Source organism: Chionomys nivalis, chromosome 6, assembly GCF_950005125.1.
Source record: "Chionomys nivalis chromosome 6, mChiNiv1.1, whole genome shotgun sequence".
NCBI lineage: Eukaryota > Metazoa > Chordata > Mammalia > Rodentia > Cricetidae > Chionomys > Chionomys nivalis.
In genome coordinates, this window is record NC_080091.1 from 36,250,435 (window position 1) to 36,277,691 (window position 27,257).

The 27,257-nt window shown below is 49.9% G+C and overlaps 1 protein-coding gene across 4 annotated transcripts in view; it reads left to right on the forward strand.

Annotated features, from left to right (window-relative positions):
- Positions 1-27,257, forward strand: part of Emid1 (EMI domain containing 1) — a 48,114-nt gene that overhangs the window by 7,845 nt on the left and 13,012 nt on the right. For 3 of the 4 annotated variants that reach the window (XM_057771850.1, XM_057771853.1, XM_057771851.1), the window contains exons 4-12: positions 9,824-9,901; positions 10,860-10,921; positions 13,016-13,136; positions 13,504-13,584; positions 14,624-14,770; positions 15,761-15,859; positions 15,983-16,035; positions 16,367-16,429; positions 16,532-16,576. In XM_057771850.1, coding sequence (XP_057627833.1) covers positions 9,824-9,901; positions 10,860-10,921; positions 13,016-13,136; positions 13,504-13,584; positions 14,624-14,770; positions 15,761-15,859; positions 15,983-16,035; positions 16,367-16,429; positions 16,532-16,576 — 749 coding nt within the window. Of the gene's footprint in view, positions 1-9,823; positions 9,902-10,859; positions 10,922-13,015; positions 13,137-13,503; positions 13,585-14,623; positions 14,771-15,760; positions 15,860-15,982; positions 16,036-16,366; positions 16,430-16,531; positions 16,577-18,803; positions 18,941-27,257 lie in introns of those variants that run through there. The other variant, XM_057771852.1, reaches the window with a different exon arrangement.

Here is a 27,257-nt window from a genome sequence, read left to right on the forward strand (position 1 = left end):
CATGCGCCACCACCACCCAGCTACTCTTGGACTTTTCTGTGTAGCCTCCTGCCTCCACTTCTCGAGTGCTGGGATTATAGGTGTGTGCCACCATGCCCGAGTGTTTCATGCGTGTGGGGCAAACATTCTACCAGCCGAGCTCCATCCCCAACCCATGGACCCTGCCTTTCCAAGGTCCACTAATAGTTCTACCCTGGGGACCACAGGCTCAGCATCTCAGCTTATGGGATGTTCAACATCCAAGCTCTGCACTGGGGAGATCATCCAGATGTCCCCACAGGATATCAAAACCTAGACCATTTATCTGAGCCAGCTAGGAAAGGGGTACAGTGATCCACACCCTGTGGCAGAAGAGTCTAAGACTCTGTGAAGTCATGGGTGCCCAGAGCTACTTGGAACTGAAATGCTGTCTCCCTGGCTCTGTTGTCTTGGGTCTTTGGGGTACAGTCATCTGTGTTCCCCATGTGCAGAATGTGTCCCATCCAGAGGGACCCTTTCACACACTGCCCTTGTATATGCTCAGCTTGGGATGGCTCGGTGCTGGAGCCTGCAGCTCTCCCTGGGCCTTCCTGCCTCCTGTGCTGCTGCCTACTTCACTGCGTGGCTGAGCTCACACAGCAGGTGTAAGAGATCAAGAACTTCATTCCCAGGCTTGGCCCTATTGGGGACAGAGTGGCCCAAAACCTGAGGCGCTGGCCTTAGCGCAATCAGGGACATTGAAAGTGGGGCGCTGCCTCAGGGGAGTGAGGAGCTGAGTGAAGCCACCCTCCCCCAACTCATGATGGGGAAGTGAAGGCAAAGAGGTGGGCTTGTAGGCCCAGGGTCCATTATGAGTGACATAATGCTTGCTTAGCATATGCAAAGCTCTGGGTTCCATCCCTCGCATGAGCTGACAGAGGAGAAGATTTGCCAGTTGTGAAGCAGGGGTCTCAAGTGGAGCTGCAGAGAAACGAGGTGAGCAAGCCCTAGCAGACACCTCTGCTGACGGAACTGTGCAGACAGTATGGGAAGGGTAGAAGCCTGGACCAGTGCCTTCCCCACCAGCAGAGAAGATGGAAGAGCCCCAAGGGTAAAGGAAAGTCAGCTGCTAGGGGCAGCTGCCAAAGAGACCACAGGGGTACTGTGGGCAAACCCCAAGATGTGGGAGGTCGGGTGAGGTCTTATCAGACAATGGCTACTGTGTCCCTGGGGCCCTGGTGAGTAGGTGAGGATAGAGCAGATGTGGGGCCAGAGACTGGAGGCTGTGTGCCAGACCACTTCCAATGTCTCCCGCTGTCTCTGTGGGGCCTTCGGAGTCCCAGCCTGGGCACCAGGTACCTGGGGTTTCTTGGCCAGGCCAGCTTCTCCACCCACTGGCTGTGGAACCTTTAGCTCAGAACCCCACACACATTATGCAAGAGCCCGGCCTGGAGGACTGCAGTCTGAGCACTGTGCCTGTTCATAGTGGGGGGTGGGGAGGACAGGGTATGGTGGTGCTCACCTTCAATCCCAGCACTCGGGAGGCAGAGGCAGGTGGATCTCTGAGTTCTAGCATTCAGGACTACATTGTGAGACCCTATCTCAAAACAAAACAAAAACAGAGTATATGTGGGGGCGTCAGTAAAGGGCACCAGGCTGTCAGGTGCATCCAAGCCTCAGGTCCCCACCCGTGATATGTTGAGTCTGAGAATGGAGTCTGTTTTCCCAGGTGTTCCTGGGGTGAGGTGGTGTCAGGCTTCACAGTGACGGATGGGATAGGAGGGCTGTCCCACCTACAATGCTAAGGAGAACAGAGGCCAGGTCCAAATATTCTGGAAAACTGTTCTGAGCACAGGAGTTGGGAAGTGTGGGGACATTGCTGGCTCACCGTGGGCTCTGCCCTTCCTCCCACAGCTGGATTTAGGCCATCTTCCCCCAGCTGCTTCCCCTGCTGTTGGCTGCTCCTGTGGCCATCTCATAGCTGTGACGTGACCCTGGGTCCCAGAGCTTCATTTCCAGCTACAGAGAAAAGGAAACGTTGCCATTCCAGAATAAAAAAAAAAAGTGGACAGTTGTGCCTGACATTTTTCATATACTCCAGATAAATTTTTCTCTCCGCTCTTCAGCCTATGCTGGAGGTGACCATGGTGACCCAGTAGATACAGGGACCCATTTCCTCACATATGGAAAGGGGACGTCCATGCTGTGACAGTAACATTGTTCATGACCACCATGAAGGTCCCATGTTACAGATGGGGATTGTGAGGCTCAGAAAGGGGAAGGGATCAGCCTGGGGTCACACAGCATATAAGAGCCAGGGTTGAGATTCGCCCGTCTTTTGGTCCTTCCAGACTTTAGGAGGAGGCAATATGGCTAAAAATGGCCTGGCTCGGGCTCTGCCTGGCCACCTACTTGTGGAAACAATGGATGAGAAAGATCCAAAGCCAAAATATACTACACAGGCAGGGCGGCAGAGAGCTGGCACAGTGCCAGGGTCCTGGCTGGAAGAGGGGCCAGTGCCTAAACCTGTGCAGAATGGGGGACTGCCCTTCCCTACCCTTTCACTCCGTAACTCTGTTGCAGGGCTCCCTGAAGACTTACTGTCCACCAGTCCTATAGTCCAGATGATACAAACTAGGCCCAGAGAGGGTGTGGGTCTTGCACAAGGTCACACAGTATGTAAGTATTGTGACCGGTTCTCTCCAGTGGCATCCTGTCTCACCCCCTCTTTCAATGACAGTGACATGGGGAAGGAAAGTCACCAGCTGTCCTCTGCGTCACCACAGTGAGACTCAGAGGGGAAAGCCAGGTCAAGCCGGCTCTGGAGTGAGGCTTGAGTTCTGCGGTAGCACAGCTGACGACTCCCTGAGGAGCTTAATCAGACTGGTGGGGTGCCGTGAGGCTGGCCTTAGCACCCCCAGACAGAAAGGTGAAGAAGCTGGGGCTCACCCTCCTCTGTTCATGGGTTCCCCAGAGACGTGTGGCCTCTGCTTCTCTTCATTGGTTCACTGCCTTCCAATATGTATGTCTCTCTCCTAGAACCTCCACGGCCCCTGTCCCCCACAGCAGGGAACCAGAGGTGGACATTCACTTAAGAGTCCACAGCCTCAAAGCCTCAGGGCAGATGTGAGACAGGGTGTGGCCACGCCCTCCCAGGGCCCCTCAGCTTCTCCACTCTCCAGGGCTGGTCACATCCCACATATGTGTGCCTGTGCCAGCCAGGTACAGAGCCAAGCCTCTGCTTTATAGGCTCAGAGTCCCGAGGGCTAAATATTCTGTCATCACGCCCGTTTCTACCACCCATCCACTCCCATTCCTGTCTAGAAGGCTCAGCCAGCCCCTCCTCCCTGCTAATCCGGCAGGCCACTGCTGTCCTACGTTCCCATAACACCCAGCTTCTCACGCACACACCCTTCCCCCTGTGCCACACTGGCTTTCTCCCTGCACCCTATGGCCTTGGCAGTGGCTAGCTGGTCTGCCTGTAGCCACCTTGGTGCTCCGAGGGGAGGCTGACTAAGCTGGCCCCACTGCCAACGTGACCCTTCAGCTCCAGTGCCTGGAACGGGCCTGGCAGAAAGTGGGCATATAATGAATGAAACTCACCCACCCTGACCAGGCCAGGAACATAGCAAGCCTTCCCAGAGGCCCCCTCCCTGGGCCGGAGGTTTCTTAGAGCTCAGAGCCCCAGCTCTGACCCTAAGCCCTGACTTAGGCCACCGGCTGGCAGTCAGCAAATATTTACATCTGCAAAGTAAATTCACACAGGAGACATGACCCAGCGAGGAAGGCTGTGGCCGTGTGGTCTGTGTGGTCACCAAGCCATGCGGGCCTGGGGGGTCAGATGTGAACCAGGAAGCCCTTCCCCCAGCTCTGCTCTTTTGCAGTAAAAGTCACAGGGTTGAGGGAGCCCAGAGACCCCCCCCCCCCCAAACTGCTTCTTCCTCATTTCCAGTTTGGGGAAGGGTCGGAACCCAGCCCACCTGGTCCTGCTGCGTGGACAGGGCAGAGACCTCCTCTCTGGGCCTTGGTGCTCTTCCGTGCCCTGCTGTGTGGAAGGACACTGGTACAGGAAGGGGAACATGGGGCTAGAAACTGCAGAGCACACGGGCCTCGGGGGTCAGCACACTGAGCGATGAGCACTTTAGCAGGGCATTGGCACTGACCTGTTTAGGAGGCCTTCCTAGAGGAGGTGGCATAGGAACCATAGCTGTGGGAATTGGGGCAGGGGATATATACATGCAGACAGCTGGGGATCTCCTAGATAGTGGGAAGTGCCCCAGAGTGAGTAGAATATGGGGGTCTGGGACCAGCCTAGGGCCCTTCTAGTATACAATATGGGGCTGGAGGAATCTTTCAGGGCAAGAAGGGCCTCAACCGTGAGCCTACTTTGGTCTCTGACCAAACACCAATGGGAGTGATGGATTATCTTAACCATAGCAGGACACCCCCCACCTAACCCAAGCATCCTCACTAAGTGTGTGCACTAAAAGGCCCACAGCATGGCATGTCTCCAAAAGTATTTTATTTGCTTATCAGAGCTTTGGGAGGTTTGCCTGATTTCTGTGAACCCTGAATGAAAGCTCAATATTTTCTAGTCCTTTCTGAATTTTATTGTTTCCTTAAACATTTTTTTCTCTGTTTTATAGCCAAGTGTCTTAGTTGGGGTTTCTATTGCTGTGAAGAGATACCATGACCGAGGCAACTCTTATAAAGAAAACCTTAATTGGGGTGGCTGGCTCACAGTTCAGAGGTTCAGTCCATTATCATCACAGCGGGAAGCATGTCAGCACGCAGGCAGATGTGGTGCTGGAGTAGAAGCTGAGAGTCCTATATCTTGTAGACAACAGGAAGTCGACTGAGACCCTGGGTCATATCCTAAGCATAGGAAACCTCAAAGCCCACCCCCACAGTGATGCACTTCCTCCAACAAGGCCACACTCACTCCAACAGAGCCACACCTCCTATAGTGCTGCTCCCTATGAGATTATGGAGGCCAATTACATTCACTTCCCAGTGGGGATGGGACCTAGGGCCTTGCTTGTGCTAGGCCAGCAATCCTCCCCTGAACTAACCACACCCCTAGCCTTACACCCAGACTTTTTTCTCTTTTAGATTTACTTATTTTATGGGTTTTCTGCTTGCGTGTTTGTATGTGCCCAGATCTCCTGGAGCTGGAGCTACGGATGCTTGTGAGCCATCATGTGGGTGCTGGGAACTGAACCCAGGGCCTCTTCAAGAACAAGCGCTCTTAGCCACGGAGCCATCTCTCCAGCTCCCTACAAAATAATATTTTAAAAACAAATTTTATAATCTGGTTGTGTGTGTGTGTGTGTGTGTGTGCATGTGTACTCATGTACATAGGCTCATGAGAATGTGGGTATCCAAAGAGGCTAGAAGAAGGTGTCAGATCCCATGGAGCTGGAGTTATAGCAGTTGTGATCCAAACAATGTGATGCTGGGAACCAAACTGGAGTTCTCTGAAAGAATAGCAAGCACTTTTCTTTCTTTTCTTTCTTTCTTTCTTTCTTTCTTTCTTTCTTTCTTTCTTTCTTTTTCTTTTCTTTTCTTTTCCTTTTTTTTTTGTTGTTGTGTTGTTGTTGTTGTTGTTTTCAAGACAGGGTTTCTCTGTGTAGCTTTGGAGTTTGGAACCTGTCCTGTCCTGGAACTAGCTCTGTAGACCAGGCTGGCCTCGAACTCACAGAGAACCACCTGCCTCTGCCTCTGCTGGGATTAAAGGTGTGCGCCACCACGCCCCACAATAGCAAGCACTCTTAACCACAGCCAGTCTCTCCAGCCTCACCTAAATATTTTTGAGACTAGGTCTCTCTGTGCAGACCACGCTGACCTCAAATTCCTGGTCCTCCTGCCTCTGCCTCCTGAGTGTTGCGATTGCAGGTGCCCACCACAAGGTCCAACTGAACTTACTTTGCTAACTGGAATTCACAATCACTTTGAGCTACTCTGTCTATACTGCTGCTCCAGGTATGTGTGTGCATTTACGTATGTGTGTGTACATATATGTGTGTATACATGTATTGTGTATGTGTATATGTATATATGTGTGTATGAATGCATATGTGTGTGGGGTGTGTGTCTAAATTATGTACATGTGTGTGGGTGTGTGTATACATGTGTACACATGTGGGCAAACACGCACACACATACACACACACACACACACACACGGAGGCTGGAACTCGACATTGGGTGTCTCCCTTACTCTCTCTGTACTTTTCTTTTAAGATAGTGTCTATCACTGGTCCTGGAGCTCACTGATTCAGCTAGCCTGGCTGGCCCGTACCATGCCTTAGGGATCCTCCCTGCTCCCTCCATCCCCCAGCATTGGGGTTATGCATGTGCGACCACACATAGTTTTTACACGGGTGCTAAGGATTGAACTCGGGTCCCCATGCTTGCACAGCAAGCACTTTCCGGACCGAGCCATCCACAGCCCTTCTGTTAATTTTTCCAGTTCTTTCTGTCTCTAGGCTAAATGTCCCAAACTGAATTGTTTGGAAAATGATTTGCAGCTGCAGGTCCACTGATCAGTAGCTCAGAGACAGCCTGTGTCCACTACAGCACTTGTGAGCTCGTCCCCAGGGCGGCTGTGGCCATCACCTGCACTGTTTTGCCTGCTAGTGTGCTTGCTGGGAGCTTATTTTTTGCTTGCCTGAGGTATGACTGTGTTTATGGACAAAAGTTTAATCAAGGTGCTTGCAGTCCTGCAGGGCTTGTAGGACTTTTCTTGGCAGATACAAGATGGAAAAGGTCCTTGTCCTGGTGGGGCAGGAGCTGAAGTCAAGGGACAGACAGTGGTAGTCATCTGGAGAGCTGCTCTCGTCAGTATGTCTCCGAGGGTATGCCCACACCGAAAGCGCTGTGGGGCACAGTGGGTGTGGCCATCATGGTCTTGACCTCTTTTCTCGTATTCTCAGTCCTCCCACTCTTCAACTGGACATTGGGAGCTCAGCCCAGTGCTCCACTGTGGATCTCTGCATCTGCTTCCATCAGTTGCTGGATGAAGGTTCTATGGTGACTTTTAAGATTTTCATCAATCTGACTACAGGGCAAGGCCAGTTCGGGCACCCTCTCCTCTATTGCTTAGGGTCTTAGCTGGGGTCATCCTTGTGGATGCCTGGGTCCTGAGCTAATGGGAGCCCATCAACTCCGGTCTGACAGCGAGGGAACCAGCGTAGGACCAAACATGGCTCTCTGAATGTGGGTGAGAGTTGTATGAGTGGGAGAGAATGTGGGGCCACTGGCAGTGAGACCAGGATTTATCCCTACTGCATGTTCTGGCTTTTGGAACCCATTCCCTTGCTCAGCCGAGATATAGTGGGGAGGGCCTTGGTCCTGCTTCAAAGCAGTGTGCTAGACTTTCTTGACTCCCCATGGGAAGCCTTACCCTCTCTGAGGATTGTGAGCGGGAGATGGAGAGAGTTGGACGAAGGGAGGGAGTGGGAACTGGATTTGGCATGGTAAAATGAGAAGAGATAGTTGGTTTTTAAAAAAATAAAATAAAATAAATTGTTGAATAAAAGAAGCTAGCTATGGTGGCGCACACCTCTAATCCTAATGGTAAGAAGGATTAGGCAGTAGGATTAAAAATTTAAAGCCAGCCTGGGCTACATAGGGAGAATCTCCTCTAAAATCAGGAAATGAAGCTAAACATGGTGACCCCTGTAATCATGGCACCTGGGAGCTAGGCATGGTGGCACATGTAATCATGGCACCTGGGAGCTAGGCATGGTGGCACATGTAATCATGGCACCTGGGAGCTAGGCATGGTGACACACACCTGCAATCATGGCACCTGGGAGCTAGACATGGTGACACACACCTGTAATCATGACACCTGGGAGCTAGGCATGGTGACACACACCTGCAATCATGGCACCTGGGAACTAGACATGGTGACACACACCTGTAATCATGACACCTGGGAGCTAGGCATGGTGGCACACACCTGCAATCCTGACACCTGGGAACTAAGCATGGTGGCACACACCTGTAATCATGGCACCTGGGAGGTGAATACAGGAGGATCACAAATTCAAATTCTTGACCACACAGTGAGTTCTAGGTCAGTGTAGGCTCTATGAGACATCACCCCCCCAGAAGAAGAAGAAGAAGAAGAAGAAGAAGAAGAAGAAGAAGAAGAAGAAGAAGAAGAAGAAGAAGAAGAAGAAGAAGAAGAAGAAGAAGAAGACGACGACGACAGACTGGTGCTGCGCTTTGGGTCTATGTTTTGCAAAGATAATCAAGTGGCATTTTGCATTCTCACCTGGAACAGAAAGCTGAAGGGCTGCAAAGGGGTTCATCTCCTGATGGCTGCTAAGCCTTTCTGCCAGGTGGACATGCAAACGGTCCCTGCTTGGGTTGGGTCATGAATTGAAGAACAGAGGGAGGACCATGAGTAAGTCACTTCATCCTTCTGCCTCAGTTTCTCCAGTAGAAAAGCAGGGAGGGGTCTTTTCACCCATCCACTTGGCTGTTCCTGGGACCAGAGGAGGATGCCTGATTGCCCACCTGTTAGAACCATATGGTCCCAGTTTGCCGTGGTAAAACCAAAACAAGACATATGTGGGGTGCTTAGGATGTGCAGGAATGGATGCATGTGCATGCGTGTGTGTGTGTGTGTGTGTGTGTGTGTATGAGCACTCACTAAACACAAGTTAACTGCCGTGACTGCCTCTTTTAGAGCTGTGCTGAGCTTTGCAATGCACTGGGCACTTCACTGTGCTGAGCTTTGCAATGTACTGGGCACTTCATGCTGGAATCTGCTCTCTTCAGGAACTTCCATCTTTGCCACTGTCTTGGACTGAAAACCCCCACTCCTGTATCCTGCAGGAGGCTCTTACCCCCCCCCCCACCCCCGTACCTGAGCAAGTTGCAGGTCCTTGGGACTCTTAAGGAAGTTGCCTGAGCAAAAAATCCCACGTGCACACAGCAGAGCCAGGCAGCCTCCCTGCTGGGGGCTGGCCAGAGAGACCCGTCTGGTTTGGATTGCCGGCGCCTCTCATTCCCTGCTTCAACCCACAGCCCATGTCCAAACAGCCAGGCTGGTGCCTTATTTGGGTCTTGTCTCCCCCCAGGATGACACTTCATGGCCTTAAAAGGCAGGCACAGGGGGCTGAGGAGGGCAGTTAGCGCTGTCAGCTGGAGAGCCCTCCAGCTGCGCCTTCCGCCTTGGCTTGGCCAGTCTGTCCCTCCAGCTGTGTGGAAACTCAGGCCCATGAAACCAGACCAGCCAGGCTGGATAATCCTCCAGGGTGTGGAGTGGGTAGACTCCTGGAATGGGCAGCCAGCCTCTCCCTGGCTTCATTTAAAACATACCACTTCGGTATTTTTCTTACTAAATGGGGTATGGAGAGCAAGCATAGCAACCGTGCAATCATTTATTGAGCACCTACTGTGTACCTGAGCCCTGTATATGAACGGTAGACCCTTTGCACACGTCACTCTCTCCTGGCCTTGCCGAACAAGAAGAGAGGCCTCGCTGCTGCGTTTTACAGATGGGAGCAAAGAGCAGGTCAGAGAGGGCAGATCACTCAGGAACTGGGAGCTGGGCTTGTCTGTTAGCTCCACCCTCTCAGCTCTGTCATATACTGGGTCCCTGGGGGAAACCTTCAGTTTATGTGTGTCCCTCACAGAGGGCCCAGCCCCTCTCACCAGCCATCCACCTTATTAGGTCCTGCCTCCTTATTGCCGTGTGACCCAGGGAAGTTACCCAGCTCCCTGTGCTTCTCTGTACGTGAAGGGGAGCAGAGATCGCTGCTGGAGCAACAACAGTGTGATGGGCCTTCTAATGGAGCAAGGCTAGCTCAGGTCAGCAAACTCTTAGCCCACTGTCCCTCCATTGCAGGCTCCCCTGGCTTCCTGGAGCCTACATGGTCAGGCAGCAGCATACGACGGATGGCAGTACGGCCCACAGCGTTCTCAGGTGGGTCTGGGGCAGCCTCGTGGGGATTTCTGGGCTGGACCCACGGGGGTGTGGTGATTGTCCCTGGAAGTGTACTGGGTCCAGCAGTAGAGAATCAAGGGTAACACTACTTTACCTCATCCCCCCAACAGAAAGCCTTGAGGCAGACGGTGTTCCTAGAGGGGCGTCTGAATTGGGCCAGCCACCCTGAGTCTTGTGACCCTGGGCTTTTGTAGTTACGCCCAACTCATCAGTTTCCTCTCTGTACTGGGGAGCCTGAGGCTTTAGCCAGATGCTTTCAAGCTTCATAGCTGCCCACGACGCCCAGAAGACCTTGTTCAGTTTACTCCCCTGAGCAGGACACAGAGGGTCAAGTGGTACCTTGCCCTGTCGAAGGTGCCATAGCCAGGAGTGGGCAGCACCGGGCCTGGCTGCTCTGAGCTGTGTGGGTTACTGTATTGGACATTCACTGCACCTTGTCACAAACTCAGGTGGCTCTTGTTTGGCATTTGTGTAACACACAGGGCCACAATGAAGACCAGAGTGACCAGTTTGTACAGGCTTCGTTTAAAAAAAAACAACGAACAGAGACGCTGGAGTATGTCTCTGTGACAGCCAGACAGTGGTACCCGTGAGACCGGTAGCATCTGTTGATCCCCAGAGCTGGTAACCCAGGTCCCACCCTACCCAGTAGGAAACAACAGGATTTCCTGCCTATGGCTTTGGAGTTGGACATTCGGATGCTGAGACCACCAGACCGGGGCCCCAGAGCCTGTGATGGGAGAATTGTCCCATTCTGAAGGCTTCTCAAATAGAAAGAACCCCGAGGGGTGTAGGCCGCCTGGGCCTGCAGTGACTCTGCAGCCCAGCCCCACACTGCTCCCCCGTGGATTAGGGTTAGGTAACTGTCTCCCCTAAGGGTGAAGCCCCTAAGGGGACCTCAACCTCTAGCCTTAGCCCAGCCTTCCCCTCCCCACAGGTTGTCTCAACTGCAGCAAAGTATCTGAGCTGACGGAGAGACTGAAGGTGCTGGAGGCCAAGGTGGGTGAGCAGTCCCCCTCTTGCCCTGGGCCTTGGAGACCTTGGCCTTCCCCACTCCTTCCTGTACCCCCCTGCCCATCCACTGAGCTTCCACCCTCGGGCAGACTGCTTTCCAGAAGTCATGGCCCTGCCCTGCCTGATGTCCCTCCAGCTCTTTGCCCTCTGCTCCTTGGTTGCCCTCGCCATGAAGCTACTGCCTGGTGCTATAGCCTGGCATACCATCCCTCCCTCCGGGAGGCCCAGTTCCAGGCAGATAAACCAAGGCACGTCCCCAAGCACAATGAGAGCCCCTCCTGCCTCTCACCTTTGTCCTTTGTCCTGCCCCTCCACACCATATACATAAATGAAAATGCCCATTACATATCTCAAGTTAGCTCAAGAAATGAAGACAGTAAACACAGGGTCAGGAAAACTAAGAAATCTAGAATACGTGTCAGAAAACTGTTTGCAGAGACTGCCTGAGTCCCAGAGAGAAAAACCGGCAGCTTCTGAGACAGGATCTTGCCCTGTAGCCCTGGCTGGCCTGGAACTCCCTGTATAGACCAGGCTGGGCTCCTATTAGAGACCCACCTATCTTTTAAAATCATGTGTTTGTTTGTTTATTGTGTGTATGTGGGGTTCTCTCCATCCAACCTGTGGGTCCATCTAGTCAGTGGCAGGACTTTACTGAATCACTTTGCTAGCCCTTTGGGGATCATTTTCTTTAAGCCCCCACAGGGTATTGCTGTGTGGTGCAGGCTGGTCTTGAACTATAGATCCTACTGTCTCTTCCTCCTTAGTAACTGGGATTACAGCCGTAAGCTGCCACCTTTTTAGAAAACTATATTTATTTATTTGTGTTTAGTGGGCACGTCAGAGTGCCATTTGTGCGTGTATGTGTGTGTATGTGTGTGTGTGGAGGGCAAAGGACAATTTGGGGGTGCTGTTTTCTTCTACTGTGTGGGTCCTGGGAATTGAACTTAGGTTATTAGGGTTGGCTGTAGGAACTTTTCCCAGCTGAACCATCTCACTGCTCCTAAGCTACCACTTTTTTTTTAATTAATTTATTTTTTTATTTCATGTATATTGGTATTCTGCCTGCATGTCTATGTGAGGGCGTTGGATCTTCTGAAACAGGAGTTACAGATAGATGTGAGCTGCCGTGTGGGTGCTGGGAATTGAACCTGGGTCCTTTGGAAGAGCAGCCAGTGCTCTTAAGCACTGGTTCATTTCTCCAGCCCTTTCCTTGGTTTTTCAATACGGGGTTTCTCTGTGTAACCCTGACTGTCCTGGAACTCGCTCTGTAGACCAGGCTGGCCTTGAACTCGCAGAGATCCGCCTGCCTCTGCCTCACGAGTGCTGGAATTAAAGGTGTGCACTACCACTGCCCGGCAGCTACCACGTTTTAATCATCTTTTTCTTCCAGGGTTTCTGGACGTGCATGGATACACGCTGTTTTTTCTCTGTTATGGCCCTCCTCTGGGAACTTGTCCTGATCATTTGTGGAGAAGTTCAGTAAAGTGTTAGCTGTCATAGGGAAATCTGGAAGCCATATCACAGCAGGAGGAGCAGTTACATAACTGCAAACCACCCGCTGTGAGGACAGACCACCGCCAGTGGTCATCTCTTCTTTTCCTGACCCTTGGTCAGGAGCTTGGCATATCTGCAGAATCTTCTTTGTCCTAGGCCCTAATGTGTGTAGGGGGGTCAGACCCTCCCAGTTTCCCCTGCAAAATCTCAATGGTACAGCACTTGCTTGGCATGCGGGGGGCAGTATGCCAATCTTCAGCATGCACACGCGCGTGCGCACACACACATGCACACAGCTCCTCCCAACTCCCTATGGAACTTTAACAGAAGCAGCATACTTTTATGGCCAGCAGATCCCATTATCACAGAGCTCAATGTGGGTGGCAGAAACAGGACAGAGTGACTGTTCCCCGGGGCATATTATGAAGTGTGGCACTTCTGATGACATTCTGGACCCCTGTGAGCCCAAGGTCTCCGCTCACAGCTGGATTCTGCTGGCTCCTTGGGCCTCCTGACCCCCACGGCCAAGGCTGGACTGTCCCTCGTGAGTTCCTGGCACCCACCCATCTCTGTCTTCCTCCACAGGTAGCTGTTCTGAGTGTCACAGAGCGGACGGTGTCCTCAATCCCAGCTACCCCTAAGGACTCTGCCCTGATTTGGGGTTCCCCAGCTACCCAGGGCAGCCCTGGGGATGGAGACCTGCAGGGTAAGGGGTACAGCAGGGTATATACCCCCATGTCATAGTTTAAGAGGAGAAAATGCCCCCTCTGACCCTCAGGACACTGGTTTTCCCAGTTCTCCAGTGGCCATGACTGGAAGCCCTTGGGGATTCCTGACCGCTGGAGTCTGGGAAGCAAACAGTCCCAGTTAAGGGGGGGAGACCTGAGATCTTCCCTCCCAGGCCCAGCAGGGATGCTGACCTCTGCCTAACTGCTCAGCCCAAGGTTTACTAGGATCTATGGGAATGGAAGGGGGTGCATATCTACCTCAAGATAGTAGGATCTGTCTGAGGGACCAGGATGGAGTCGGGTCAAATGCAACCACAGAGCTGCTTCATGGTCTTTTCTCTTCAGACAGAGTTGATCCTTGGGAGATGCCTAGGCCCAAGGTAGACACTGACAGTCAGGACCCAGTGAGGATGAGAGGCCCACCAGGTGAGTGCCCATGGGGCTGCCTTCCAAGTTTCTTTTTGCATTGTATTGGTTGGTTGGTTGGTTGGAGATTTTGGGTTTTTGTTGTTGTTGTTGTTTGTTGTTGTTTTTGTGGTTTAAGACAGGGTCTCATTATGCCCTTTGGCTGGCCTGGAGCTTGCTATGTAGACCAGGCTGGACTTGAACTCAGAAATCCACCTTTCTTGGCTTCCCAAGTGGTAGGATTAAAGGCGTGTGCCCCCACAGCTGACTCTCTTCAACTTACGTAGGCATCCCTCCTGCCGTGGGGGTCTAGAGGATGCTTTCATTGGCATTGTCAAAGTGGACAGGCCTGGTCCTCTTTTTTTATGTTTTATTTATTCATTCATTAGCTAATGGACATATGATTTCTAATTTTGACTGCTCTACATAATACTACTATGAGCATTGAGGATACATTTTTCTTGTGAACAACAAAAATTGTTCTACTCTCCTGGTTATACCCAGCACTGAAATTGCAGTGTCCTCTGGAAACTCCCAGTCAGGCCTGGTCCTCTTCCCTGGCCCCTGCTCAGCAGCCCTGCAGTGGGGGCATCCTCAAAGTGAACAGGCCCGGTCCTCTTCCCTGGCCCTTGCTCAGCAGCCCTGCAGTGGTTCCTGTTCATTCCTGGGCTGTGAAACTGTCTTGGTCCATTTGACTCATGTACTCTGCTCAGCAGACCCTGAACTGGGTACTGGGTGGAACTGGCCCAGTCTTTGCCTCCAGGATGGGGCATAGCTAGACAGATGAGAAACAACAGTGCCCAGCTCCTCTGACCAGGGTTCTTTGGAGGACACTGGGAGGTCTGGAAGCCCTCCAGGAGGGAGCCCGGGACAGCCTGACTGAGACCCTTAGCCTGTGGTCCATTCTGTTCCTGAAGACATCCTGCTTTATTCAGGTCCTCCCGGACTTCCTGTGTTCATCCCTGTAAGATAAATGACAAGGCAGGCCTGCATACCCCACTACCCCCAACGTCTTTATCCCGCCTCCCATATGCCCATCCATCCCTGTTCTTAACTGTAGGTCCACAGGGACCCCCAGGGCGCCCTGGCCAGACAGGAGCTGCAGGCATCCCTGGAGAGATGGGCCCTCCAGGACCTCCTGGACCTCCTGGGCCCCCAGGCCCCCCAGCCCCTGTTGGACCACCCCACGCCCATATCTCCCTGAATGGTAAGTCCCCCTGGGGTCCCGGGGGTTGAGGTGGGGTAACCGAATCTGAAGCAACCATAACCCTGGTACCTGTGGCCATCCATCCTGTGTCACCTGCGTGCTGGACTTGCCCAGTTGTCACCCTGCTTAGCAGGTTGCACTGGGTGGCTCCAGCCCCTACCCCAACTGAATACCAGCATGGATCCTAGGTGTCTTCCGCAGGTAGCCTGGCCTGACCTACCCACATGCTGCCAGAGGTTGAAGCAAGGGAGTGCACAGTGGCAATTTCAACTCTCTTCTTCTTCTTCTTCTTCTTCTTCTTCTTCTTCTTCTTCTTCTTCTTCTTCTTCTTCTTCTTCTTCTTCTTCTCCTCCTCCTCCTCCTCCTCCTCCTCCTCCTCCTCCTCCTCCTCCTCCTCCCTGGAACTTACTCTGTAGACCAGGATGGCCTAGAACTCACAGAGATCCACCCGAGTGCTGGGATTAAAGGCGTGGCCCACACCACCCTGCTCTGTCTTTGGCGAATGATTGGGTACCATTCCTTATTCGTTCTCTCATTTCATCATTGCTCCACCTCACCTTCTTTGTCTTTGCTCCTAGCCTCAGTGTCCTTGGTTCTATCGTGTGTAGGCAACAGTGCCAGCCTTCCAGGGCCCCATGATCCTCAATGCACAGAAGCCTGAAACACAGTAGACAGTTGGCAAAAGGCAGCTTCCTCTCTCTCTCTCTCTCTCTCTCTCTCTCTCTCTCTCTCTCTCTCTCTCTCTCTCTCATTCAGCATGTAACTGTACGAGGCCAGCACAGGAGAGAGTCCTGGATGTCGCTAACCAGACTGTGGTAGTGTTAGAACCCAGACTCCCTTCCTCTCTGTACCTGGCAGCAGGTACTGGTGGCCCTGTCTGTGCTGCAGGCTGTCCTGTAGGGCAGTCAGAGCCAATGTGGCAGAAGTGAGAGGCGATGGCTGATGGCCCACTCCCCCAGCTCCGCTCACTTGCTGTCTTTCCTCTGCCAGGAGATCCATTACTGTCTAACACCTTCACTGAGACCAGCAGCCACTGGCCTCAAGGACCCACTGGACCTCCAGGCCCTCCAGGCCCTCCAGGGCCCATGGGTAAGTTGAATCCAGGCCTGGGGTAAGGGTAGGGGTTGGTAGAAAGGAGCAGGGCTGTGGGTATTGGGAAACTCCTTAGCCTTGTGGTCCATTCTGTTCCTGAAGACATCCTGCTTTATTCAGGTCCTCCCGGACTTCCTGGCCCCACAGGTGCCCCTGGGAGTCCTGGACAAATGGTAAGTCATTATCCAGGTTCTATCATCCATGCGTAACTCCATTCTCTCGTCTGTTCATCCAGTCGTTCAGTGCATACTTTGATATGCAAAGTGCTTGCCATAAATCTTCTTAACTCAGTTCACCCAACAAGAAGCACTATTATCCCTCGAGGAAGAGTGGGATTCTTCAGGCTGCAGCCGACCCATGGGGTGGGGGTGTCTGACCTGCCTGCTGTGTACTGTGCATGCTATGAGGCCTGGGCCAAGCTGGGGCTTCCCTTCCCATTTCCTCTGTCCCCATCTCCTGTCTACCTACCCCAACACAAGACTGAGGCCCTGTCTTATTGTTCAGGGAACCCCAGGCTCTTCTGGACCCAAAGGACCCTCTGGCCACCCAGGAGAGAGAGGCGAGAGAGTGAGTACCCCAGTGACCTCAGTGGGGGGATCTGGGGAGTCTGTGGGGTCCTAGGTGATAGCTGCCATCAGCTAACTTAATTCTGCTCCCTCTCTTATATAGGGACTGCCTGGGGAACCTGGCCCCCAAGGGTTAATGGGGTTGCCGGTAAGTGATGCACTCTCCCCTACCCATCCCTCCAGAATCCCATCATCCCAGGCTCCTGAACCCGGAGCACCTGACTCCCCTGTGTGATTCAGAGTTCCTTCCATCAGTTGCCGCCCGTTGCTGGGACCCATCATCTGCCCTTGTCAGTCTGTCTGTCTGCGGCTCTCTATCCATTTCTTTCTCTACGTGACTCTTTGGCCCTGTATTTCTCTCTCTCTTCTCTTCTCTTCACTTTTCTTTTTTTCTTTTTCTTTTTTTTTCTTTTGGCTTTCTCTTTTTCTTTTTTGGCTTTTCGAGACAGGGTTTTTCTATGTAACAGCTCTGGCTGTCATAGAACTTACTTTGTAGACCAGGCTAGCCTCAAACTCAGAGATCCGCCTACCTCTGCCTCCTGAGTGCTGGGATTAAAGGTCACCACCACCCGTTTATATTTCTCTTTCCTTTTCCATCTCTGAATGTAGGTTTGTCTATTTCTCTCCTTAATATAGCCAATTTTTTGCCTTATGTGTTTTGAATCTTCGTCGTTAAGCAGATACATTTTAGGATTTCAGTGCTGCCTTTGCCTTTGTGGAATCGATACTTACGTCTCCAGAACACTAACCTTCAGTTCTGTTCTGTTGTCCGTTAGAGTCACCACACCAATGCTGTAATACTTGCTGTCTCTGCATGTTGGTGCCAATGTATTCAAAGTACATCTCTTGTAAATAACATGAGGCTTGCAGTTTCCAGAGTCTGCCATTTAGTTCATTGATGTTTTCGTCATCTGCACAATTATCGACAGAGTTCTGTTTAGGTCGCCATCTACAGCTGGTATCTGTTTCTCTGCCCTTCTCCTCTCCTGGTCTTCTTTTGTAGTTAGTCACTGCTCTGCTTCTGAGCGGCGGACTCACTCGCCTCCCTCGGGAGAGAGTACTTTGGGGTTTGTTGCTCCCACTGATAGCTCTGTACTGAGCCCTGTGTGTGTTGGTTTGATCACTGCTGCTAAGAACAACACTGTCCCTCCTTCATCACGTTTTACGTGGATTACGTAATGCCTCAGTATTGCACCAACTGTGAGTGTGCCCCACACTGGTGCAGGTGCTCTGAGTGTGTGCAGTCCTAGTCTCACCCTCCGCCTGTGCTGTCACCGCGCTGTGTTCTTCCACATTCGAATTGACCCAGGGCATTGAGCAGCTTCCTTAGCGGGTATCTATGAAGCTACAAACATCCTCACGCCCATGTCATCGGCATCGTCGTCGTCATCATCACTTTAAAGTCAGTTAGCATTAAAAAAAATTTAAGATAGCCAGGCAGTGATGGTGCACACCTTTAATCGCAGGACTCAGTAGGCAGGGGCAGGTGGATCTCTGTGAGTTCGAGGCCAGCCTGGTCTACAGAGCGAGTTCCAGGACAGCCAGGGCTACACAGAGAAACCCTGTCTTGAAAAAAAAAAAAAAAAAGATACAAATTTAAACACTGCACATTCTGCAGCTATGGTTTGAAAATTTGTGGTTTGAAATATTACCAAACAAAACCCCCCTCAAAATCCTGAACCCGTATTGACCGTGTACAGATTTTTTAAATCATTATTCATTTTTTCTGGTTTCTGGAGATCAAATTCAGAGCCATGCACATGCTATGCAAGCAACCTTATCACTGAGCTACATCCCGAGTCATCTTTTTTATTTAGATTTATATGTATTTTTGTGTATATGCATGTGAGCATTTACCAATGCTGGTGGTGGGGTCCTTGGAGGCCAGAAGAGGGTTCCTGTGTCCTGGAGATGGAGGTGGTCTGAACCCGGGTCCTCTGGAAGAGTAGCAAGTGCTCTTAACCACCGAACCATCTCTCCAGCCCCCACTCTACCCCATTTTGAGACAGGGTCTGACTAAATTGCTCATGCAAGCCCAGGTTCAAGAGCTTGAGATCTTACTGCCTCAGCACTTTGAGTAGCAGGGATTCCTCACCAGGCTCAGTCGTACTAGTTCTTAAGCCGTACAGTGGCAAGCGTACGACTGATGATACAGTATACGATACATGGGTATAAAGAATCTAGAGGTGGATGAAGTCTTCCCTCCACCTGCAGGTGGCATACAAGACTAAGCCTTTCACTGAGGGATTTGAATGCCTGTGAGTTTTGGTACCCACAGGAGAATGAATTCCACGTGAATGCAGAGGGATGACTGTGGTATTTTCGGTTTTCTGATGCTTTATCATTTCTAATGCTGTACCTTTCTGTGGATCCAGAGTTCTGTCTGTCCTAGTTAGCTTCCTGTTGCTGTGATACACATCATAACCAAAAGCAGCCTGGAGAAGAGAGAAGGTTCGTTTGGCTTACAGGTTACAGTCCGTCATTGAGAGAAGCTGGGGTGCAAGCTGAAGACAGGAGCTAGAGCAGAGAGCATGACAGAATTTGACCTACTGGCTTGGTTACACTGGGACTGCTCAACCCAGAGCACTTGCTCAGGGGTGGCACTGCCTGCGGTGGACTGGGCCCTGTTAGCCGTCAGAATGCCCCACAGACATGCCAATCTGATGCATGCACTGTTCCCACGCTGAAGATGAAAACCAAACCATACACTACTGATAGCATTTCCTGTTAGCCTAAAGAACATCCTTTAGCTTTTCTAAACTTAGCTAAAACTATTTTTAGGGGATGGGTGTGTTGCTCAGTGTTAGAGCTCTTGTCTGGCTCTGAGTTCAAACCATTGCAATAACTAACTAACTAATTAATTAATTAATAATAAATGAGAAAGTTAGGCGTGCTGGCACATACGTATATTCCCAATGCATGGGAGGCTGAGGCCAAACGTTCAAGAGAACAGCTTGGTCTATATAGTAAGTTCCAGGCCAGCCTAGGCTACAAACCCTGCCTTAAAAAAACAAATAGTTGGGGCTGGAGAGTTGGCTCAGAGGTTAAGAGTATTGACTGTTCTTCCAGAGGACCTGGGTTCCATTCCCAGCCCCCACATGACAGCTCACAACTGTCTGTAACTCCAGTTCCAAGGAACCTGACACCCTCACACAGAACCAATGCATTAAAAAAAAATCTTTAAAAAAACAGTTAAAAAAGCAAACAAGCCTGGCAGTTATGCGGGAGGCAGAAGCAGACAAATCTCTGTGAGTTCAAGACCAGACTGGTCTACCAGAGCTAGTTCCAGGACAGGCCCCAAAGCTACAGAGAAACCCTATCTCAAAAAAAAAAAAAGGAAAAAAAAAAAAAAGCAAACAGGGACTGGAGAGATGGCTCAATGGTTACGAGCACTGGCTGCTCTTCCAAAGGACTCAGGTTCAATTCCCAGCACCCACATGGCAGCTCACAACTGTCTGTAACTCCAGTTCCAGGCCTTCTGGTGCCCTCACAGAGATACACATGCAGGCAAAACACCAAAGAACATAAAATAAAAATAAAAGTAAGAATAAGCAAACAAACAAACAAAAAACCGAGACTGGGGAGATAGATGGCTTAGTGGTTAGGAGCACCTGCTATTTGCTGTTGGTCTTACACTGGCTCTGGACTTGGTTCCAAATGTCATTTGGTGGCTCACAACCGTGCAGTGCCAACAGTGCCAACTCCTGGGCTCCATGAGCAATGGTGGCACATACCTTTAATCCCAGCACTCAGGAGGCAGAGACAGAGGCAGACAAATCTCTGTGAGTTCAAGGCCAGCCTGGGCTACAGAGGGAGTTCCAGGACAGGCTCCAAAGCCACAGAGAAATCTTGTCTCAAAAAACCAAAAAAGGGCTGGAGAGATGGCTCATTGGTTAAGAGCATTGCCTGCTCTTCCAAAGGTCCTGAATTCAATTCCCAGCAACCACACGGTGGCTCACAACCATCTGCAATGAGGTCTGGTGCCCTCTTCTGGCCTACAGGAATACACACAGACAGAATATTGTATACATAATAAATAATTTTTTTAAAAAAATTAATCAATAGTAAGATACTTTACAAGGTCTCTCTATATCTGGCTGTCCTGGAACTCATTATGTAGACAAGGCTGTCTTTGAACTCATAGACATGTAGACATCCACCTACTTTTCCCTCCGGAGTGCTGAGATTAAAGGCATGCACCACTATGCCCGGTTAAGGTACTATTTATTGTTGTTTTATTGTAAAAGACATTTTTGCTGGATATAAAATTATTATCTTGTACCATTTTAAAGGTAATGATTGCTCTATGACCTTCTTGCTTATATAGTTTCTCACAATAAATTAGTTGTCACTGTTCTTCTCACTCTCTTCCTCCCCCACCCTCTCTCTCTCTCTCTCTCTCTCTCTCTCTCTCTGTGTGTGTGTGTGTGTGTGTGTGTGTGTGTGTGTGTGTGTGTTTGTGACCCTTTGGCTTTTAACATTTCTCTTTAGCCTTAGTTTTCAGTAGATATGGTAGTGATGTGGCTAGGTGTGGTATGGTGTGGTATTCTTGTGTCTCACCTGCTCTGGGTTCCTTAAGATTCCTGGATCTGTGCAGTTTTGTCTTTGTTCACATTTCTTCTGGTCATCTGTAAAAAGGTGTAGTAACAATGTATGTGGGGATTGTGTGGGGCTCTCTGCAGCCTTCACGGGCAGCAGAGCCACAAGCCACAGGAGGCAAAAAGGCAGCTCCGTGCAGCAGTAGCCGGTGCTGGTTCACACCCGGGGAGTTGCTTATTTTAGGTGTATTTAAACACTGCACAGCCTGGTGAAAACTATTTTGGGGATGGCGAAATCGACCCCATGTCCACAGCAAAGCACAAAAAGGAAGCTAAGTACACACATGACTACATAGAAACCCCTTGTGAAGTACACATGGCACCTTCCGTGAAGTAGGTTCTGTAGATTGACCAAAAACACAAGTCTGTGAAAGCGGACCTGGAAAAGAGTCTGGTGCCAGAAGGTCTCAGCCACACAGACTTCGCAGAGGTCACCAGGCTAGACAGCAGGTCTGCTCCGGCCCTCTGGGTGGGAAATAGGTTTTGCACTCCTTCCCTTGAAGGAGCAACTCTGAGCTAACATCCCAGGTTCCCTACTGCACATGTGTGAGCACCAAGACCTCTATGCCTCCTACAGGATTTGGGAGCTAATTAATAAAATTAACACAAATGTTATATAATAGCCTTAGGTTCAGTGGAAAGTGCAGAGAGCTCTAACCCCACACATACAGGCACACCCTCTCCGCTGTTGACAGCCCCTCTATGACGCTGGACGGACCTGCACTAACAAGGACCCCATTCTTTCTTGGATTTGTTCATTCTGAGGGTTTGAAAGCTGTAACAGACACAACATCCATGTACTGCCATTCAGTACAATAAAGTTTTATTGCTCTAGAAACCCTCTATGCATTGTCTGTCCATCCTTCCTTCCTACCTGACTACCGACCGCCTCTGATCTTTGTACTCTCTCCATAGTTTCGCCTCTTCTAGACTGTTCTGTCGTTAGACTCTTCCAGTATATAGCCCTTTCCTGTGGCTTCTTTCACTCAGTAATATGGATTTCAATCTTCTCATGTTTTCCTGTGACTTCTCAGTGTTGAACAACACTGTTGTCTTGGTGTATTAATTTGTTCATCCATTTGCATACTGAAGGATGCTTTGGTTGTCTCCAGGGTTTGGAAATTATGAACAATGCTGTATGAACAACCACAGGCAAGTTTTTGTGGGGGCACAAAGTTTTCAGCTCATTTGGGTAAAAGACCGATGAGCATAATTGCTGGACCATAGAGATTAGTTTTTAACAAATTGCCAGGGTTACACTTGGGATGCAGCTCAGTTGGTAGAATGCTTGCCCAGCAGACACAAGGCTCTCAGGTTCCATCCCTAGCACCACATGAATTAGGCATGGTGGTGCACACCTGCAATCCCTGCATTCAGGAGTTGGAGGCAGGAGGATCAGAAGTTCAAGATCATCCCCAGCTTCAGATTTCAGGGCCAGCATGGAATACACAAAACCCTGCCAAAAAAAACATCAGAGAAACTGCCAATGTGTCTTTCAGGGTAGCTGTGCCCTACTGCCTTCTGTTGAGTTGTTGTTCTGTTGCTGTGAGGAGACACTGGGACCGAGACAACTTAAAAGACATTTTAATTTTTAATCTTGTGTGTATTGTGTGTGTGTGCATGTGATGGAGGCCAGAGGTCGGTATCAGCACCTTCTATTACTTTCCATTTCATTCATTCATTCATTTGTTCGGTTTTGAGACAAAGTCTCTCATTGAACCTGAGCTCACCTAATGAACGAACCTCAGGGTCTTCCTGTCCCTGTGCTCCAGTTCTAGGAGCAGGCAAAGCCACATGCTCAGCCTGTCGTGTGGTGCTGGTGCTGGAAGTCTAAACTCAGCAAGCACTTTATTGGATCCTTTTTTTTTTTTTTTTTTTTTTTTTTTGGTTTTTCGAGACAGGGTTTCTCTGTGGTTTTGGAGCCTGTCTGGAACTAGCTCTTGTAGACCAGGCTGGCCTCAAACTCCCAGAGATTCACCTGCCTCTGCCTCCCAAGTGCTGGGATTAAAGGCGTGCGCCACCACCGCCCGGCTGGATCCTTTTTTAAAAAAATAGATTTCCTTGTTTTATTTTATTTTATTTTGTGTGTATGTGTGATTTTCCTGCATTTCTATGTATGTGTGCCACCCCTGGTTTCTGCGGAGGTCATGAGAGGTCACTGGGTCCACAGGAACTGGAGTTACAGATGGCGGTAAGCCACCATGTGGGTGCTGGGAACCCAGCCTCAGAGTCCTCTAGAAGAGCAACAAGTGATCTTAACTGCTGAGCTAACTCTTCAGCCCCATCTGGTCTCTTAAGATTTATTTTTATTATGTCTTTCTATTTAATGTGAGTATCTGCTTGACTGTTTAGTCTGTGAGGTTTGTTGAGTCTTTGTTTTGTTTTTTTGAGATAGGGTTTCTCTGTGTTGCCCTGGCTGTCTGGGAACTCGCTCTGTACACCAGGCTGGCCTCGAACTTAGAGATCTGTCTGCCTCGACCTCCCAAGTGCTGGGATTAAAGGTGTGTGCCACCACTGTCTGGCAATAAACATTTTTGGTTTTGTTTTTTTTTGGGGGGGGGGGTTCGAGACAGAGTTTCTCTGTGGTTTTTGGAGCCTGTCCTGGAACTAGCTCTTGTAGACCAGGCTGGTCTCGAACTCACAGAGATCTGCCTGCCTCTGCCTCCCAAGTGCTGGGATTAAAGGCGTGCGCCACCACCGCCCGGCTTTGGTTTTGTTTTTTTATAGCACCCAGGACCACGAGACCGGGGCTGGCACTGCCCATAGCGAGTAGATGTGGGTCCCTCCCACATCAATCATTAGTTAAGAATATGCCTACAGGTTGATCTGATGGGATCATTTTCTCAGCTGAGGTTCACTCTTCCCAAGTAGCTCTAGCCTGTGTCAAGTTGACATAAAAACCAGCCAGCACATATACCACTGATGTTTCAAGGGGTAGTTGATAGTGTTGGGCTGATGTCTTCCGTATTTGTTACTATTTTCTACTTGGTCACCTATTGCTATTTTATTCTTACATATTCGTCTACCGTGTGTGTGTGTGTGTGTGTGTGTGTGTGTGTGTACCTAGCCTTGTACACACCTGGCTTTACACCTTGGCACTGGGAATCCACACTCAGCTTGCACGCTGGTGAAGCACACACCTCACCGACTGAGCTGTCCCCACAGCCCCTCCTCTGCTTCTTCATCCTTTGCCACGGTTCTGCTTTTAATTTGCATTAAATTATGCCAAATTTATCCCCGTCCCTTAAGTCTTGTTTCTTCAGTTTCTTCTGGGACGTTTTTCTTCTGGACAACCTTCCATCTTGCTGAGGAACCATGCCTTCCTCTTCAGTAGGATCGTGTGTCTCCATGTGGCATGGGGGTTAATGTATTGGCGGGGTCTGGGGAGGGGCTCATGTATGGCTAGTCACCATGAGCCAGTAGTCGGTACACTGTTCGCCTAGATGTGTTCACTGACCTTTCAGTTCAGCGTGACTGCATTTTTAAAAGCATATATAACTAAAATTTAGCACTTTTTAAAGCTAGTGTCCTGGTGTCCAGCCCCACTGTTTGTCCTGGGCTCATCCAACATTGTGTAATCCCCTGGAATGCCCATGCCACTTCTGTAAGGTGACATCTTCCAGATGCCTGGAAAAATATTTGGTTATGTATACCCCTGGGGGCCTGGGCAGCCTCACAGTGTCCTTAAGATGAACATAAAGATTGGAACCTCTTGATTTGCGTGGCTTTGTGGAGATTCTAGGTCGAGAGAGTAGGGAGCCATTTTCACGGGTCACCTAAGGCCACTGCAGAGGGAGGAAGCCCTTCATGCATGCGAGGCAAGCCTCTACTGCACCCCGTCGTACCCCTTTGTGCTTTAAACCGAGTGCTTTATATGCCTGGGGGCTTGTTTGTTTTTGGTTTAGAGAAAGAATCTCATATAGTCCTGGCTGGCTGCCTGTAACTTGCTATTTGGACCAGGTTGACCCCCCAAACCTGTAGAGATCCACCTGCCTCTGCCTCCTTGTTCCACCACCCCATACGCTATATGACTTTAGTCAGTAAGTTATATTTTTTGAGACAGTTTAGTTCATCACAGGCTGGTCTTGAACTCACTATGTAGCTGAGTGTATTATTAGTCAGAGTGCTCTAGAGTAACAGAATTTATAGAATGAATGCATATGGAGAGATCTCGATTAGTGCTGGAGAGATGGCTCAGAAGTTAAGAGCACTGGCTGCTCTTCCAGAGGACCTGAGTTCAATTCCCAGCAACCATATGGCGACTCACAACCATGTATAATGAGATCTGGTGCCCTCTTCTGGCCTGCAGGCATAATGCAGGCAGAACACTGTATACGTAATAAATAAATCTTTAAAAAAAAAAAAAGATCTGGATTAATAGTAGATCTTCCCACTGCAAATGATTTAATTAAGCAAAACTCCCTCACGGGTGTGCCCAGCCAGTTTGGGGTTTGAGCTGATTTCAGCTGCAATCAAGTTGACAACCAATGTAGCCACCACACTGAGGAGGACCTTGAACTCCTACTATTCCTGTCTCTGTCTCCTGAGTCCTAGGGTTACAGGTGTGTGCTACCGCGTCCCTCGGCAGCCGTCGGTTTTAAAGTTATTCAAACATTTCTGCCGTCTGTGACTCTATTCTGATGTGTGTTCTGTGTCTTCGAACTGTTCCAGTGTGCCTTGTCTCTGTATTGAGCAGTGGCCCTGATGCTCTGAGTTAAAGACACTGCGGCAAAGCTGGTCATGGCTCCGTACTCCTGTGACCCCGGCAGAGTATCAACGGATGGTTCCATGCCAGCCTGGGCTACAGACAAACACACAAACATACACACAGACAAGCAGACAAACCAGAACCTGGCAGACAGGCTTTAATAATTCAGTGGTTGTGGGGGGAACTGGAGTTTTTGTTGTGGTTTGCGATGTCTGTTCTGTCTTTAAGGTATTGGGCAGGGGGCTCTCTGATATGCCCTCAGTTGGGCCTTACCCTGTGTTCTGGGAACTAGAAGGACTTGGAAATGAATATCCCCTTTCCCAGGCAGCTCAGACTTTCATGAAACTCTAGAGATTAGTTTCAGGAGGAATAGTTTCTCCGGGGGCTGGAGAGATGACCCTGTGGTTAAGATCACTGGCTGCTCTTCCAGAGAACCCAGGTTCTATGGCAGCTCACAACCATCTATTACTCAAGGATCCAGCTCCCTCTCTGGTCTCTTTGGGCACCAGGCATGCACTTGGCTCACAGACCTGCCTGTAGGCAGGACACCCATACACATAAAATGAATAATTTTTAAAAGTAGGTTTTCCTGTCAGGTGTGGTGGCGCACTCCTTTAATCCAGCACTAGGGAGGCAGAGGCAGGCGGATCTCTGTGAGTTTGAGGCCAGCCTGGTCTATAAGAGCTAGTTCCAGGACAGGCTCCAAAGCTACAGAGAAACCCTGTCTCAAAAAACAAATAAACAGCAACAAAAAAAAGTGTATTTTGCTTTGTTTTGAAGTCAAATTTGAAGAAAAACAATGTGTCGAGGGGAAATGTTCTTGGCCCACGGTTGTCCTCGCCTGGAACCACAGTTACACATGGTGATGGCTTGGGGCCCAGACTACATTCCTGCAGAGCACACCCGTCAGGAGGTCACCCCAGTGTCTAAAAGCATGCTTTTTTCCCTTGTGCTTCAGTTTAAATCAACCTTTCTTCAAAATTGGTTAATTTTTTGGTACAATCTTTTGTTAGCTCTATCTAATGAATTTTAAATATTTTAATCACATTTTATTTATTTTGTATGTGTATGCACACAGGAATGCCATGGCACAAGTGGAGATCAGAGGACAGCTTGAAATAGTTGATTCTCTCCTTTCATTCTGTGGGTCCAGAGGGTTGAACTCAGATGTTCATGGTTAGCGGCGAGTAGCTTTACCTGCTAACCCATCTCACTGGCCCATGTCTAATGAAATTTTATTTTCAGGATTTCCTTTTTTGTTTATTTGTTTTTGTTTTTGTTTAGAGACAGGGTTTCTCTGTGTAGCCTTGGAGCCTGTCCAGGAACTCACTCTGTAGAGCAGGCTGGCCTTGAACTCACAGAGATCCACCTGCCTCTGTCTCCCTAGTGCTGGGATTAAAGGTGTGTGCCACCACTGCCCGACACCCTTTGATTTTTTATAAACAATTTATGTCTCTTCACATTCTCCATCTTGTCACATAGTATATCAATCCTAGTCAGTTTCTTGTTTTGTTTGTTTTTAT